Consider the following 18651-nt stretch of genomic DNA (forward strand, 5'->3'; position numbering starts at 1 on the left):
TAACACATGCTGACTTTTGTTGTCTACAAGTCATTTTTTGCGAGTCACGAGTCTGAGTCATTTGAAACGAGTCCGAGTCGAGTCTGAAGTCGCTGTGTGTGCGACCTACATGCGACTCGGACTCAAGTCCCCATCTCTGTACAATACACCTGTTATCAACGATTAGTGCCTAAAACACCAGCCGTCTTTTAAAATACTCTAATTTCACAAGAAAATACAACACAGCACTGATGCAATTATCACGAACGCTTTATTAAAGAGACGAGAAAAAAACAGAAGTAACACAAGGACAGACAAGAGTTAGAATCTCATTTTAAAGTTACAACATAGCGGGTAAAAAATGGCCTTCCCTCCAACCCCCAGACTCATACAATCCATTTAGCTTAACAATAACACTTCACTGGTACCATCTGTACAATCAGCTAGAACAACACTGAACCACAGATCTGTCAAGAGTATACATTCAGGATTAATAATCATGTTAGTGATAATCAAGAACAGCATGATAGGGTTTGTTAGACATTGTAAATATATGAACAAAAGTTCTGAAAATGAAATGTTCCAAATCAACAAGGTGATTTAGTTGGATTCTCTCTAAGGGTGGACTTACTGCTGCATAGTAGGAAATGAGAGCATTACATTTGAGCAACTTACATTTGAGGGTTAAGGGCATTGCTCAGGGGCCCAACAGTGGCGACCTGGCACATGTGGGGCTTAAACCAGTGACCTTCAAGTTATTAGACCTGTACTTTAACCCCTGAGCTACCGCTGCCCTGTTCTGTGATATGCATTTAGTTCCAATACCCTGATCATTTACTGGTTTTACGATATGAGTGACACAAATTGTGGGTGTAACCCTGTGACAATAATAAAGACAATGGCATTGCATTAAATGGACAAATTGTAGTATCAGATTTGCAGTTTGAAACACAACCTTACTAGTAGCTGAACTAGTGGGCAGCCAGACTTTACACTGGGAACACACAGACTCAAGTGAGACATTTAATTTAGTTCATTATCTTACTTCATTTAGGTAACTTGGGCATGACGACACAGTGTGGCAAAGCAAAATGGGTCCCGAGGACCTGGGTTTGAATCTCATTTCTGGCCAGTCTGTGAGTCTTGTTTCCTCCAACCACTCAAAATATATTATTATATAATTTATGTGGAGCAGATTTTCTAACTTGGCTCTAAATGTGGGTCTAGGTGTGAATGTGTTCCTCTGATTTGCATCGTCACCATTTCCAGGTGGTATTCTGGACCTAATGCCACCCTGACCAGGGTAATACACCATGCTGTGTATTGTTTTGTGTTACTGTGATGGCCTTTAGAGGTATTTCAAAGAATGATTAAATACAGTCGGATTGGTCAGTTGTCACGACGTGCCGATGATTGCTTTGATGCCACCAGCATAAAAAATACTAAAACATTATTATACAACATGATTAAACGTTTATTTATTTTTTGGTCAAAGACTTTCTTATAAAAGCGTCAGTATCTGACATCAGTCTAATTGATACAAAACGTGTACCATCCCTCATTTTTTTCCCGTTTTCAGTTTCTCCACACCCATTTTTCCCAGCCTCTGACAGATATGCAAAACTTGATTAGTTTTAGTAAACACTTAGCAGAGAATCTAGTCGGGGCTTAAAATATACAGAAAAGCTGCTCGAGAACAAGAAACAAAACAAACAAAAACAAGCAGTGTTGAAGCCTGACTTTTAGTCTATGCCAAGCTGTAGAGATAAAATCCTGCTCACAGAGGAGCAAGTAGATACTTAAGGATTCATAATAAGAGGTATTTTATTATATTGGCAATACTTATATTGACAATACGATGGAAAAAAAAATTTGAAGTAAGATGACCGTGTATAGGGAAGATGGGTAAGGGGTTTGGGGAATCAGGTTCAGAGCAACAGGAAGCACGTCACAGTAGGAAGACTGCTTTTTATCCTTAAAATCAAACACTCGAACAAAAAAAAAAAAAAAAAAAGATTAAGGAAACGGTCACAAACTTAAAACGCTACATTAGAGCTGAAGCATATTTTGGTATTTCAGAAAAAGTGCCTTGATATTCTATGCCTGAAATACCAAACTGTTTTTTTTTTTTGTTTAATGTTTATAGAATTTCCATAACACACATTGGTAAGTAGAGAAGTGGTAACATACAGTAAACCGAAACAGAGAGAGATTCAACAGAAAAAGCTGTCTGAGCCCTCTCTCTCTTCATTTCACACACTTTCTCTCACATTCATTCACTCACACGTTTGACTTCTCACTCCGTCACCTCCTCTCTGACAAGTTAGCTTATAAAATGAGTAATGGTTTGGGTGTCGAGAAAAAAAAGCAGCAATAACGGACAGCACCTCTCGTGTTGCGCTCCAGTGCCGAGCGTGACTAGGCGCACACTTTTATGTAGCTTCACTAATGCTCCGTCCTCCGCGGTCACCCCGCTACGACGTCGAAACGAACAGTAAGAGTAGAAAAGGCAAAGGTAGTGCACTGCGTCCGCACCCGTACTGTGTGGAGTCGTTGGAATGGGTTCTCCTTTCCATCCTGCTAAGCTCAACACATGATGCGGTCATTAGAAAACACTACAGGGAGGACTAGCCCTCCTAATAAGCTCGCGAGTCTCAAGTCTCAGGCTATCCCATTACAAGGGGATTGCAAACACGCCCCCTGCTGGTGGGCTTTGGTGGCTGCTTGCCACGCGATTTCTTTTCACGTTCTGTCCAGTGGGGTCCTGCGACTCCTTGATTGATCCCAAGTCGCCCCAACCGCTCCGACAGTTCCGATAGTTTATTTTTTTTTCCTCTTTTTTTTATGTTGTTTTAACTTTTTATTGAAGTGTCCCACAAAAAAGCAACAACAAGGACAGTAAAAAACACTAAGAGAACTAGTGATAGCACTTCATGTCATGTAGCGAGTGATAGCTCTTAGAGCGTAGAGCAGTTCTGCTTGCATTCGCGCTTCCATAAGAAGCAAATTAACATGGACCTGGAAGAGACAGAGACAAAGAAAGGACCATCAGTCATCAGATTAAAACAGCAAGCAGTCAGTACACTGAGTGACCAGACTATGAAGGGTTGTATTCAGATTTTTCGGGTCTTGCATATTTGTTGTTTCTCTCCACGCATATAATATACATATATATACAGTATATACAGTGGGGCCAAAAAGTATTTAGTCAGCCACTGATTGTGCAGGTTCTCCTACTTAGAAAGATGAGAGAGGTCTGTAATTTTCATCATAGGTACACTTCAACTATGAGAGACAAAATGAGAAAAATAAATCCAGGAAATCACATTGTAGGATTTTTAAAGAATTTATTTGTAAATTATGGTGGAAAATAAGTATTTGGTCAATAACAAAAGTTCAACTCAATACTTTGTAACAGAACCTTTGTTGGCAATGACAGAGGTCAAACGTTTCCTGTAAGTCTTCACCAGGTTTGCACACACTGTAGCTGGTATTTTGGCCCATTCCTCCATGCAGATCTCCTCTAGAGCAGTGATGTTTTGGGGCTGTCGCTGGGCAACACAGACTCCACAAATTTTCTATGGGGTTGAGGTCTGGAGACTGGCTAGGCCACTCCAGGACCTTGAAATGCTTTTTACGGAGCCACTCCTTCGTTGCCCGAGCGGTGTGTTTGGGATCACTGTCATGCTGGAAGACCCAGCCACGTTCCATCTTCAATGCTCTCACTGATGGAAGGAGGTTTTGGCTTAAAATCTCAAGATAAATGGCCCCCGTTCATTCTTCCCTTAACACGGATCAGTCATCCTGTCCCCTTTGCAGAAAAACAGCCCCAAAGCATGATGTTTCTACCCCCATGCTTCACAGTAGGTATGGTGTTCTTGGGTTTTTCTTCTTCCTCCAAACACGACGAGTTGAGTTTTTACCAAAAAGTTCCATTTTGGTTTCATCTGACTCTTCTGGATCATCCATATGCTCTCTGGCAAACTTCAGACGGGCCTGGACATGTACTGGCTTAAGCAGGGGGACACGCCTGGCACTGCAGGATTTGAGTCCCTCTCGGCGTAGTGTGTATACTGATGGTAGCCTTTGTTACTTTGGTCCCAGCTCTCTGCAGGTCATTCATCAGGTCCCTCCGTGTAATTCTGGGATTTTTGCTCACCGTTCTCATGATCATTTTGACCCCACGGGATGAGATCTTGACCCCAAGGGAGATTATCATTGGTCTTGTATGTCTTCCATTTTCTTACAATTGCTCCCACAGTTGATTTATTCACACCAACCTGCTTGCCTATTGTTGATTCACTCTTCCCAGCCTGGTGCAGGTCTACAATTTTCTTCCTGGTGTCCTTCGACAGCTCTTTGGTCTTGGCCATGGTTGAGTTTGGAGTCTGACTGTTTGAGGCTGTGGACAGGTGTCTTTTATACAGATAACGAGGTCAAACAGGTGCCATTAATACAGGTAACGAGTGGAGGACAGAAGAGCTTCTTAAAGAAGAAGTTACAGGTCTGTGAGAGCCAAAAATCTTGCTTGTTTGTTATTGACCAAATACTTATTTTCCACCATAATTTACTAATAAATTCTTTAAAAATCCTACAATGTGATTTCCTGGATTTTTTTTCTCATTTTGTCTCTCATAGTTGAAGTGTACCTATGATGAAAATTACAGACCTCTCTCATCTTTCTAAGTAGGAGAACCTGCACAATCAGTGGCTGACTAAATACTTTTTGACCTCACTGTATATATACAGTATATACCGATCAGGCAACATTATGACCACTGACAGGTGAAGTGAATAACACTGATTATCTCTTCATCACACCACCTGTTAGTAGGTGGGATATATGAAGCGACAAGTGAACATTTTATCCTCAAATTGATGTGTTTGAAGCAGGAAAAATGGACAAGCGTAAGGATTTGAGCGAGTTTGACAAGGACCAAATTGTGATGGCTAGACGACTGGGTCAGAGCATCTCCAAAACTGCAGCTCTTGTGGGCTGTTCCCGGTCTGCAGTGGTCAGTATCTAGCAAAAGTGGTCCAAGGACGGAACAGTGGTAAACCGGCGACAGGGTCATGGGCGGCCAAGGCTCATTGATGCACGTAGGGAGCGAAGGCTGGCCCGTGTGGTCCGATCCAACAGACGAGCTACTGTAGCTCAGATTGCTGAAGAAGTTAATGCTGGTTCTGATAGAAAGGTGTGAGAATACATATATACATACAGTAGCATATATACAGACACACCGATTAGGCATAACATTATGTATTAGGAGGGTGGTCATAATGTTATGCCTAATCGGTGTGTATGTATATATGTATGTATGTATATATTTAGGAGGAGTCACGAATCAAGGAAAGAAAACCAGATGAAGCAAAAAATCAAGGGTGTTGCGGCGGGTTCAGTTTCCCTGGAATCACTGAAGCCTTTGCTGGGCATGTTACTGAATTGTGCCCAGTCATTGCCAATCATGTCTGTATGTAAAGCCTGACCGGCTGATAGCACTGCTGGGAATTATTCAAACCCTGGATCACAGCGGTAATGGGCTATCATAATTTACATTTCTGCCACCAGCCCCCTGTCACCAAGTGCTTCCTTAGAAAAGATAAACTAAAAATCAATTAAGCACCTGGTTGGTTGGTTCATCCCAACAGATCATTCTTAATGCACTTATCTGTATACGGCACTTATTGGTCACCAGAGGGAGAAATGGAAGCATGTGTAATGTTGTACTCACCTTTTCAGAGTGCTGAAACTGCCTCCAGAAACTCTCATACATCCTCTTGGTTGTTTTCTCTGGACTGCACACCATAGTCTTGATATAAACTTTAAAGCTGCGGTCCAGCAGCTCGTTGATCTCCCCGTAATCATAATCGTCATACCTGCCAGATCGTCCACACAGATATGAATATGTTAGCGCACTCAAAGTGAGACGAGAACTTCTACCGAGCATAACGTGCGTTCTCCGGCTGACTGGCTGCTGACCTGATGCCGAACATGCAGTGAATGTAATTCCAGATGGCTCGCCGAAGCATGGAGGTGTCTACGCCCTCGTGTGTGGCCATTGTGTTGTAGGTCAGATTGTATGCGATCTGGAACTTTTCGTCCAGCAGCTGGCCGACGTCTGGGTACAGCCGGTTCACCAGGGAGTAGCCGTGGTCCTCCCAGTTGTAGTCCTGACGACGGCACAGAGCATCGTGGTCAGCCCACTTTCCGTCTTATTAGACTAATTTCGACAGGCTGAAACGACCGAGACATTCTGTTCCTGCTCACTTACCTGCACTCTGAACGTGGGCACATGTTCTCCTCGCCGGGAGAAGTCTTGGTAGCCGTAGCTGGGGTCCTCGAAGCGCCTTGAGACGTTTCTGGTTGGCACACATTCCTCGTCTTCTGTGGGCATGAATGTGAATTAGTCTGAATGTAATTATTGTCTTTTTTTCAACTAGCAAAAGACCGAGGGAAGTCAGGAATTGGAATTATTTTATTTTCTGTCTGTTTTACCACTGCTTTAATCTGGTCAGGGTTGCTGTGGGCGCAGCTTCTCTAGACTCATTTTTTGGCTGCCCCTGTATTTTATGTTATACTAATGTCTTTGTATTTGCATACTTTCATCACCAATTTTCAACTAGCAAAAGGCAGAGGGAAGTCAGGAATTGGAATTTTGCCTTTGCTTTATCCTGGTCAGGGTTGCTGTGGACCCAGCTTCCCTAGAACCCTGGGCACAGTGCAGTAATGTACCCCGGACAGGGCGCCAATCCATCACAAGGCCTTGACCCCCTGATTCCCTGACACAGCCAATCATGTCTGTATGTACACCCAACCACGCTTGGAATACATTGTTACATTTATATTGGTTGTATACACCTGTTTACAATGGGTGTGGCTGAAACACCTGAAGTCGATAACTAGGAAGGGTGTCCTCTTACTTTTGGCCTTATAGTGAATGGAAAGCACCAAGGTATATTGATAGGACATACTGATATTGTGTTTCATCACAGTTTTGACACCCCCAACTAGACAGCCAGTCATGCCTAACCAGGGATTTAAACCCTAAATCCCTGTATTAGTGGGCTAGTGTATTTTGCAGCTGCGCCACCTGGAGGTCTGCCAATGGCACTGTGAACACACACTGTATAAGCTGACAACTGGTAAGCTTTCATGCTTTCTTCCTCATTTTAAATGCAAACCCCTTTTAGTCAACTGTGATATTAAAAACAGCCCTTAAAACCATTATGTACCAATCAGAGTACCTATAGGGTAATGTTAATGATAGCTCTTACCTGCTGTGGCTACAAGCATGCTCTCGCTCTTCTCCCTCTCAAAACGTGTGGTCATCTCCTCCTGACTGGCCTCTTCTTCATCACGACATTCCTGCAGTTGCTTCATTCTCTCCATCAGCACTTCAACTTCGCCGGCCTCATCTGTGTCCTTCAAAATCACACACACAACAAACTTGAGTTTGACTTTTCCCTGTGCTCATATTGACGTCAAGTCCAGTATGCATGAGACAGACCGCTTGCTCTCACCTGGTGATTTCCCACCATGTCATCCAGAGAACCGTTGCCGTTGGCGATATCGCACACGCAGTAGCCGCCGAGTGAGGGGGGTCTGAAAGTGTGTCCGCCTTCGACGTGGATGTCTGGCGTGATCCCACAGCCGAAGGTGAACGACGCCAGTGAATGGTAGTGTGTGAGCAGCACCACGGCATGGATCAGCTCGGCTAAAGACCAGCTGTGCTCCTCTGCCTTCAGTAGATTCTGCCAAATCGAGAACACATTCATCAGATGTAGTTTTATCCACAGGTTTAATACAAAAGATGTTACCTGATTAAATTATCAGGAGTACATTTATAAAATTAGGCAAATATATGTCAATTTATTAAAGCCGTGGCATTGAATTTAAAATATTTAATACCTTTATATTACAATTTTTTACAAAGTATCGACTACAAATAATACAAAATGCAATGACCTCAAAATGTTAAAGCTTTATATACTAGATTTGAAAACCCTGAACTGAGAAATAGACAAGTATCTGGATCTCAAATCCAAATGTGGTCCTGGATTTTTCAATTGCTGGTATGTATCTGTACTAGGGGTGATAATGATTAATCAATAACTAACATATAATTAATTTAGTTGAGTTGAGAGTGGATCTATACATTTTACAGTGTCAATATAAATTTGAAACTCTCCAACATTTACCCACCCTCAGTGTGTATGCGCCAGTTGTGTGCACAACGGCACTGCAATTCTAACCCGAACAGAAAAACGTATAATAATTGCACTTTTTTAATATTACTTAAAAGTCCATAATTATTATTCATGATTACTGTTATATGTTTATATCAGTGAGGCTGTTTTGCATCATTATGGAGTCAGACTTCATGGTAAACTCTGTACATGGGGATTGATGATGATGTGGATATTCTGCATCATGTCACACTATAAAGATACATATAAGATACCGACTGCATTCACATTTTTTGATTAGCATGTATATTAAGGCCTCGTAATAAGCTGTTTAAAATCTCCATTCTGAATACTGCAGTACTTTATTCATCTTAGTGTTCGGCATTACTGATTTATCATCAAAGTAAAACGACCTTAATTTGAAGCTTATGAAGCTGATGTGTCGTATTTTGACGAGCTACATGCTTGTTAATTAATGATTAATCGCCAGCTAATGACAGTTGGTTATCAGTTTTAAGAAATTGGCCAATTTTGCATCCCTTATCACTAATGTAACTTGTTTTTAAGGGATTTCCAGACTTCCATAGGTCCTTTTCTGAGTTGAAAAGAAACTACAGTACACTACCTGGCTCTGTTTATCATGATAAAGTACAAATGAACAAAAACCAATATAAACCAGTTAAAAAGGTGAACTAACAGAGCTACTCTGTGTTACGTGACTGATTATAGCTGCTCGCAGCTGCTGTACTCAGCCCTTTTAAAGAACCACAGTGGCCATCAAAACATCTCACTGAGGTCATTCCTGTTGCGAAACCAGCGTGGGTGGAAGAGAAAGCTTGACACTTTTGGTGGTGTGTAATGTCATACCTTGATGTGTGTTTTTGTGAGCAGCCATGGCCGGTGAGCCAAGATCTTGTTGAGCTCTCCCAGTGCTCTCAGCTTTTGCGGTGCTCCTTCTAGTCCGTTCAGCCACTTTGGGTCTCCGCCAACTTGCAGAAAATCATTCACGTGCAGGTTGACCAAGTATGAACACTGGTGCCTGGCTGCAGCCTGAACAGGATGTATTAAAGGACATGTTTAGACATGTACTAACTACTAGCCTTTTTACACAAAAGTCTAGGATGTTAACCTGTGAATGCATTGAATCAAAGTGCACAAAGTGCTCCTACCATTATGCCTATGTAATGCCTGTAGTGCCGTGATAAGGGTCCGTCCATTTGAAGCAGGTAATGCTGTGTCCTCAGGAAGCAGTCGAGGTACTGAGGATGGAAGCCCATCACCAGGCAGATGTTGTCTAGACGCCCGAGGGAAAAGGCGTCTTCGAATATGGACTGCGTTCTAGTATCCAGTTTGCTGACTTTAAGGATCTGGGACAGAAAGCACAAATTTTATTGTGTTTTATTTGAGAACTGGAACTGCTTTGTATTACTAAAACTCTGCAAAGCTATTACAGCAGATTTACGATTATGTAAGAGCATTAAGAAAGCACAAGGAGAAAAGAGAGATTTTATTTACATAACTCCAGTAAAAAATAAGCAACGTTACCATGTTAATGTTTTGTTTTTTAAATATGTCATCCCAAGTAGTATTAAAATTAATAATTAAATAAATAAAACAAGCAAGCACGCAATTTTTCCACCACTTAAAAATATAACGGGACTGAGAATGGACCGTCATATTTCATTACTAAACGTCCCCATCCAAAAACACACTGTGACGGATAACTTTACAGCTGATTGTGGCTGTAATCACCCACTCATAATAAAATCAATGACAAAAAATAACAGGAAACTCATTTTGTACACAAATACGCAATAAATGTATTAAAATCGACTATTTTATCAGCAAGACCAACAGACAGCATGCTGATTTTAGTAAATCAATGGAAATAAAATATGCCAAATTGCTTACCTCTTTCTCTGGGATGAATACACTTGGTCCGTTTCCAATTGGCCTGGGAATCCGCACGCCCATGTCCTGCAATAACAGGTCCCATTAATTAAGTTATTTGCAAAGATGCCCCCTGGGAGAAACACTAACTGGCACAGAGGTTTAGTCTCAAGTAAAAAAAAAAAAAAATCAAGTAAAGTGTTTCTGGCTGTGTGCCTAGAGAACCCTTGAAAACATCCTTCCTCAGATCAAATCTAGCATATCCCCTCCCCCACTGGCTCTCAGAACAACTAAAGTTAGTCCGAAATGAAAAGCGCATTCTGATGATCTGTTGCAACCATTGGAACATTTTTAAACAGCATTTTTTTAATTGAAAACATATCCTAGATGAAACAGATCTCTTTCACCCAGTGGCTTTGTGGTCATGAACAAAGGCACAAGATTAAGTAGGATCACTGTCACCAAGTAAACAACTACAAGCAACCTGAATTTGTCTGCAGGCTAATGAATTAGAAGGTGTTGCCGCAACATTCTGATTGTCTGTTTTCTCATTCTCATTCACCCAATAGCGCACAGCATAGACAACGAATGACCAACCAGCACAGCTGATATCACCTGGGTATAGAACATTCTATTATCTTGTAATAGCACATATATAACATTTAGATTAGCTGATGTCATCAACCAGGGAATCTTGTTTATGTGATTTCTTTAGGTAAGGAACAAGCAAGCTCACTATATTCCGTACCGAGCTTCGAGCACCTCGGCTAAGGATGAAATGATTTTATGGTAAGAATGTGTAAGTCAACAAGGACAAATCAATATCTCTGCAAACTGTGTTCTAGTTTGGGAGGGATTTAAATCCCAAGGAGTTTGGAATTTCGAAACAACCCATCAACTGATTAATTACATTTTGTTTCCTGGCGTACAAATTCCACAGATAATTCAGATGGCTGCAAATAATACGCCATTGTACTTAGACATACAAAATGTCCAAAAATAGATCATACACCTTTTACAAATAAAAAATATATAATCCATCTATCTCTCGCTTGCTCGCATACAAAAAAATGTTGGACTTGTACTCATTATATATGTTTTGTAGCATCAAATATTTTATTCTAAAGGAATTATTTGAATTAATAAAGGTGTACTGGTTTAATAACCAATAAAAGGGGGTTCATAGCCAAAAAAAAAAGCATACCAGAATGGGTACTTTGTAGTGGGGAATTTTTGGTGGGATATTTCACTACTAATAACAAAATATTTAGAGTTAATTAGAGCGTTGGACCTGTACTCATTATATATGTTTTGTAGCATCAAATATGTTATTCTAATTCTAGGAATTATTTTAATTAATAAAGAGTACTGGTTTAATAACCAAAAAGAGGGTTCATAGACAAAAAAATGCACACCACAATGGATGGGTACTTTGTAATGGGACATTTTAGTGGGATATTTCACTACTAACTAATAAAAAAATATTTTTAGTTAATTAGAACTAAAATGTATTAAATCAGAATTCTGTTCCTAACAAGATGTCTTAAATGGACAAATGTGTGAAATAAAAATAAATTGTGGGACCTGCCAATCATTTACATTTCTTGTTGCATCAGTATGTATTGTGTTTTACAGATATACAGATAATACCTGAATTGTGTACTTCTTACAACTAAATTTTATGTTATTTTATGTGATAAAAGGGGACATGAATCTGGAACTGTCCGGATAACTGTTAACATTACCAGTGTTCCGTACAGCGAGACAGTCGAGTTTTTATTCGAGTTTTACTGCAAGGAACTACATAAATGAAGTCTTAAATGGCAGCAGAAGGTGCAATGTTTAAATTACTGCTCATATTACTGTGTTCTAACGCTAGTGTGTATTGACAATAAAGAATTAGTAGAAATGTACGGAACACTGTGATCGGTGTTTCAGGGAGTCGAGTGCAGAGTGGAGCAGGGTAAACAAGTCCATACAAAGAAAGCTGCAGTGCAGACCCTGTTAGTGAAAAACAAGCCTGCTACTGAGAGCTTAAACATAAATGACAACCTCAAACAACGAGAAGAATGAATGAATGAATAAAACATATAACACATGCATTAAATATTACAAATAACAGGCGAACCGGATAGTTTGTGGCTTCTTACCTTTTTACTAAGTCGTTCGCAGTGTGTGCAAATTTTAAACAAGTCTGTCACTATCAGTGTCGTTTTTTTCACCGGTTCGTTATCTGACGACGCGTGTCTCATCTTGTGTTATTGTTTAATAAAGGTTCCCTGTTTAAAATCCGTTCTTACTTCGCGAAAGACTTGTTTTAGCTCCGTCTTTTTGTTCCTTGAGGCATTGGCTCTCAACCACCTTCTGGAGCTCCGGAGCAGAATTACCCACCGCTTGCTGGGACTCGTGCAGTATTTAAGGGGAGCGGGTTTGACCGACGCTGCGCTTAGCCAATCATTTTACGAAAACAACCTCCACCGACCAATCAAAATACGATAGGCGGGACTAACAGAAAAGACAGAAAACAAGCTGACCAACGATACTTATCAACCGTGGTCGATCATTTTTGGACGTCAGATGTTAAATATATCATTTTATTTTAGTTTTTTCGACATTTGGTTCATTATTCTTGGATTTATGGTGAATATAAAGTTGTAGAAAGTTCCAGAACTCAACCTACATATAAGTTATCCACTTGTTTTACAATCCAAAATCTTCCCTTATATGAAACATCAATCAGAGCCAAGTTTCTATAGTGTATATATATATAATATCAGTACAAAAATCCTAGAAGGTTGTTTATACGAACTAAAACGGAGACGAACAGTAAATAAGGCAGTGCAATGCTGAGCACAATGATGTCATACCTGCAGCAAAACAGAAAAACAAGCCAAGATCAATCCCTGCCTTCCGCTTTACATCAGACCCAGGTATTCACTTCTAAAGATAAGGTGATTGACTCTTTCAGATCATTGATTGCTTTCTAGAAAAAAATCCACAGGGGATCATTTTCTTTGAATGTACCTATTGTCTTTACACCTTCCTCTGAAATGGACTTCTTACTTTTGCCTACTTGTGTAAAGCTGAGATGCTTTCTTATCAATAGGACAAAACTGATTAATAAGACTATACATATTATGTCAAGCCAATTAATCACCAGTCCATTGCTGGGCATCACACAACCATTCACGTCAGCCCCGGTTCTGGACTGCTTTGCTTGGGGGGGCAAAGACACAATTTGGGGGGGCAATGCCCCCCTCAGCCCCCCCTAGCCCCGGTTCTGGACTGCTTTGCTTGGGGGGGCAAAGACACAATTTGGGGGGGCAATGCCCCCCTCAGCCCCCCCCTAGCGCCGGCCCTGATTCACGTACTCCCAATGTGGAACAAAAAGCAGACAGACAGACAGACAGACATTTACATTTTCAGCATTTAGCAGACCCCTTTATCCAAAGCAACTTACATTACAGTTACAGTATACAGTTTGAGCAATTGAGGGTTAAGGGCCTTGCTCAAGGGCCCAACAGCAGCAACCTGGCAGTGGTGGGGCTTGAACCAGCAACCCTCTGATCACTGGCCCAGTACCCTGACCGCTAGGCTACAGCTGGCCCTGGACAGACAGACACACAGACAGACAGAGATTTACATTTTCAGCATTTAGCAGACTGGCCCAGTACCTTGACCACTAGGCTACAGCTGGCCCTGGACAGACAGACAGACAGACAGACAGACAGACAGACAGACAGATAGATAGACAGATAGATAGATAGATAGATAGATAGATAGATAGATAGATAGATACCCAGCAAGATACCCACACAGACACAGGGAGAACATTAAATATTCCTCACAGACATTGACCACAGAGGTGCCACTAGCACCCACGTTACTGGGCGGCATGTTAGCTGCTGTTATGACTGTGCCATTGTGCCAAACAAGACAATATCCAATACCTATAGAGTATAATTTCTGAAGGTCATTGATCATGATGTTTTATGGTCTCTTTTGATTAGTTTGTAGTCAAATTATTGATTTCTTTTTTTCTTGGCTTTTAATTTGTCACAATTTAGAAAATTTCCCACCAGCCTTTTAAGCCTCCTTTGTCACATAACAACCAATTACCTACTATTTTCTTTTGTTTCTGATCCAAGTACTTCAATATTAAACATCGGCCAATACTGATTTATTATGTGCTGACTTACAGCTGCTCCTACACTTTAAATGACCAAAACCCACACAAAATAAATACAGTATGCTAGAAAAATAATCAGCTCTATGTTTAAAAAAAGGTGGAATTATTGTTTTACATACTTTATGTATAAAGTAGCAACGACAGGTATAGTGCTCTTGACCAAATTTATCTAAACTCTGCAAATAAAGAAAATAAAGGAAAATTGATCTTAAACTAGTGAGTTTAAGTCAACTACACGTATAATAAACTATTACACTAAAATAATGTTTAGGGCATTAGAAACAGCTTAAAAACTTGTTATATTCCGTGTAAACACTGGCATTACATATGTTTATTACAAGCGGCTGTTGATTTCTTTATATTCGCTCTACTGCAAACATGTTGGGGCATGTACTAGTCTATACTGCCCCAACAGTACAGCTAGTATAGTACAGTGTAAAAAGAGCTGAAACAACATCAATGATCAGATAAAGACCAGATATTTGGGTTTTTTTTAATCACCACTGTATTTTTTAAACTTTTTTGAGAAATGTATCGTTTTAATTGGGTGCTTTTGGGTGCTTGTGCAGGTTGGGGGTCTGCAGCAATAGAGAAAGTAATAGTTAGGGAATTGGACATATCTAGATTTCTAGGAGATATTTCAAGTAAAATGCAAAAAAAATAGAATAATTAATTTTAATAATTTTATCAAGGACAATGTGCTGTTTTTGTTTCTAATTAGTTTATTAGTGTTTTATATACAGAGAGAACAAAGCTACATAAATCAACATACCCAGCAATTATCACATGAACCAGATCAAAGCTCAGTAGCTTGGTAAAATAAATAAAATCAATTCCTTAGGACCATACATTAAACAAAACAAACTGTAAATGTATACATTCAGCTGTTTTTCACTTTAAATCAGCGCTATAAGTCGCTATGCATCTAAATACAGACATGATTGTTGTTTGTTACTGCATTGTGCCCAAAGATTCTGAAAAAAAAACAGACCTACTGCGACCCTGACCAGGATAAAGTGGTGGTAAAACATAAAAATAAATAAATGAATGAATTTAATTAAAAAAGAGTGAATTCAGTACATTCCAAATAGTAGGACTGTCAGGTTTTTGGTTTCCAACTGGTCAGTCTATTGTTTTTCTTAGTTCTCCAGGTTGTGTCTGGACATGCCACTGCTGTGTCACATCCAAGTATAAGAAACAAAGTCAGACTATGTTACTGCATGATTTTGAATAAAAAGAGCAAGTAAAGTATCTAAAGCACCTTCTGTTGTGCTCAAATGTGCTGTATTTGCATTAAGAGAATATTACTTAACACTGAGATTCATAATAAGAACAGCCCAGTGTTAAAAAGATAACAACAAGCATGAGGGTAACCAAAGTTGGGACAAACTCTAATTACCAGAACAATCTTAGAATGTCAGGCCAACTTTTACATTTTAAGGATTTATAATTTAATACCACAAAATGCATCACAGAGAAACGGATGCATGAAAAGCAAACAAACAGGTTAAATGCCATTGTGAGTGGCGTGAGATTGAGATGATAGGCAATCCACCCTGTCAGAGCCATGCAGAGTCCCTATTCAGCATGTTTATTGTGTCTCTGCCCCCCCTACACCCCCCCCTTCCACTCCGCTCATAGGGGAAAGGGGGTGTAAACACACCGGACCAGAGTCAGCACTCTTTAAAGGGGGGTGGAGGATGGAAACAAGCCACGGTGAGCCCTATGTGCAGAAGATACTGGTCAGTGTTTGCCCAAACCAGTTCTCTTCAGGCTTCTGGCTGTTAAAATAGTGTCCAGTCAAATGAACCAAATGTTAAAAATGCCCCATGTTAAAAATGTTCTAATACTATTAGTAAGTCTGTTCAGAACATTTTGTACTATTGGGGGTGGAGTTGGGGGTGCTTGAATTGTTATTGGGGTAAGTAAAAATGAACGAGGTGTGTTAAGGCATTGCGCCCAGTGATTTCAGGGAATCTGGACCTACAGCAACCCTGACCAACACAAGGCTGGGGTAAAGCATTAAAGCTGAAACATAAAATGAAGTATACAAGTAAGTATACAACATATAGCTAAACTTGGGTGGACACCTCTCCTCATGTTAAATCCAGGTGTTCCACCAAACCTGCTGCACCCAACAATCACTTAAATTAAATAAATAATATCCTTTTAACTTTGCCTATTGGGTAGGGGCCATTTCTGCTCCAGCATGACTATGCCTCTGTGTACTAAGCAAAGCCCATCAAGACATGGTTTGTTGATTGTTGTGGAGAAACATTAGTGGCCTGAACAGAGCCCTGACCTCAATTCCACAGAACACCCAAGGGATGAGTTGGCCTTCTCATTCAACATCAGTGTCTGACCTTATTTTTAATTATTAGAAATAAACAGTTAGTTGAATGCTTTATTTATATACAAGCATTGGCCAATACTGGGCCCACCACAATCCACTGAAGTGAAAATAAAGTGGAAAAATCAATATTAGCAAGGGTTTCTTTAAACAACTAATAATCTATAGTATACGTCTGTGTATTAGGAACAGTATGAGAAGTTCCTTAGACATCAAATTAATTTTATTCCATTACCAAAGTCTTATTAAATTAATATTTATAATAGACAAACAAGTTGAAATGTGTCTTTTATGGTTTTAAAGTTCTTGGAGTAGAAGACCTTTGTTTGCAGAGATGTCTCTGCAATTAAATCGGAATCTATTAATCGAATCAATCATAGTCTAACAAGTTGAAATGTGCCTTTTATGGTTTTAAAGAAGACCTTTGTTTGCAGAGATGACTCACCATGTGAATCTGAATTTATTAATTGAATCAATAATAGACAAACAAGTTGAAATGTGCCTTTTATGATTTTAAAGTTCTTGGAGTTGAATATCTGTGTTTGCAGAGATGACTCCGCAAATGAATCTGAATCTATTAATCAAATCAAATAATAGTCTAACAAGTTGAAATGTGTCTGTTATGGTTTTAAAGTTCTTGGAGTAGAAGACCTTTGTTTGCAGAGATGACTCCGCAATTAAATCTGAATCTATTTAGCGAATCAATCATAGTCTAACAAGTTTGCAGAGATGACTCTGCAATTGAATCTGAATCTATTAATCGAATCAATCATAGTCTAACAAGCTGAAATGTGCCTTTTATGGTTTTAAAGTTCTTGGAGTAGAAGACCTTTGTTTGCAGAGATGACTCAGCAATTGAATCTAAATCTATTTAGCGAATCAATCATAGTCTAACAAGTTTGCAGAGATGACTCGGCAATTGAATCTGAATCTATTGATCGAATCAATAGTAGTCTAACAAGTTGAAATGTGCCTGTTATGGTTTTAAAGTTCTTGGAGTAGAAGACCTGTGTTTGCAGAGATGACTCCACAATTGAATCTGAATCTATTAATCAAATCAATAATAGTCTAACAAGTTTGCAGAGATGACTCTGCAATTGAATCTGAATCTATTGATCGAATCAATAGCAGTCTAACAAGTTGAAATGTGCCTGTTATGGTTTTAAAGTTCTTGGAGTAGAAGACCTGTGTTTGCAGAGATGACTCCACAATTGAATCTGAATCTATTAATCAAATCAATAATAGTCTAACAAGTTTGCACAGACGTCTCTGCAATAAAATCTGAATCTATTGATCGCTCAGTCTTCTGGCTGTTTTTTTTTTCATGCCGAACAAGCAACCGTGCTGCAACCACAGGCTGTCGGATGTTCAACAAGTGGCAAAAAAAGTTGCCAGATGCGGGCCTGCTCTGAACCAGTTTTAACCTGACCTATCTCAGAGCTGAGGGAAGACAAGAGCCACAATGACATAAGCCTAGCAACAGGAGTCGGCCAATCAGAAGCCAGAGCAACAGTCTCACAGGCCAATCTCTTTTTTTCACCTCTTACTCCCCCACTCTAGTTCCTCTGACAGGAAAAAAAGTCAAAACTTCAGTCTGCAGTTGTGTGCACAGGCTTTGTGAAGAAGCCATAGGTTTTTTATGAGCCAATGCGCCTGCTGCACATTTGAAAATATGTTTTATGTGCAGCAGGACTAACTGGTGAACTTTGGACTGCATGGTGTGACAATGCTCAAAATAAAAAAGAGGAAGAGAAAAGTGTTCCAGCAGTTGCCTATGCAAACCGTGCTACTTCTCCTTAATGCATGTCGTTCCATTCACCGAGAGTTCATATTTCTTTGTGAAACAAAGGGTCATGAAAGTCAAGAAAGGGGGGTTAAATTAATACCATACATTCATACATGCAGCCACAGTGGTGTATCACTCGTTTAGTTACTTTTACCTCTCCTTTCCTCTTTTATTAAATACCAAAAAACTATTTATCTGCAAAAGACAATTTTAGGCATTAATATGATCAATAGGAATCATTTCATCTGGCCAGACACCCAAAAACACACA

At 39.8% G+C, this 18651-nt stretch overlaps 1 protein-coding gene across 3 annotated transcripts in view; it reads right to left on the reverse strand.

Annotated features, from left to right (window-relative positions):
* Positions 1–231: 231 nt before the first annotated feature.
* sesn1 (sestrin 1) overlaps positions 232–18651 on the reverse strand; it is a 124178-nt gene continuing 105758 nt past the window's right edge. The window contains exons 1-10 of one of the 3 annotated variants that reach the window (XM_063001916.1): positions 12207–12424; positions 10078–10143; positions 9336–9533; positions 9034–9216; positions 7501–7731; positions 7255–7402; positions 6252–6364; positions 5960–6150; positions 5712–5856; positions 232–2997 (exon numbers count right to left, since the gene is read on the reverse strand). In XM_063001916.1, the coding sequence (XP_062857986.1) occupies positions 2911–2997; positions 5712–5856; positions 5960–6150; positions 6252–6364; positions 7255–7402; positions 7501–7731; positions 9034–9216; positions 9336–9533; positions 10078–10143; positions 12207–12308 (1464 nt within the window). In that variant the 5' untranslated portion in view covers positions 12309–12424 and the 3' untranslated portion in view covers positions 232–2910. Of the gene's footprint in view, positions 2998–5711; positions 5857–5959; positions 6151–6251; positions 6365–7254; positions 7403–7500; positions 7732–9033; positions 9217–9335; positions 9534–10077; positions 10144–12206; positions 12425–18651 lie in introns of those variants that run through there. The other 2 variants (XM_063001914.1, XM_063001915.1) reach the window with 2 other exon arrangements.

This window comes from Trichomycterus rosablanca, chromosome 9, assembly GCF_030014385.1.
Source record: "Trichomycterus rosablanca isolate fTriRos1 chromosome 9, fTriRos1.hap1, whole genome shotgun sequence".
Lineage (NCBI taxonomy): Eukaryota > Metazoa > Chordata > Actinopteri > Siluriformes > Trichomycteridae > Trichomycterus > Trichomycterus rosablanca.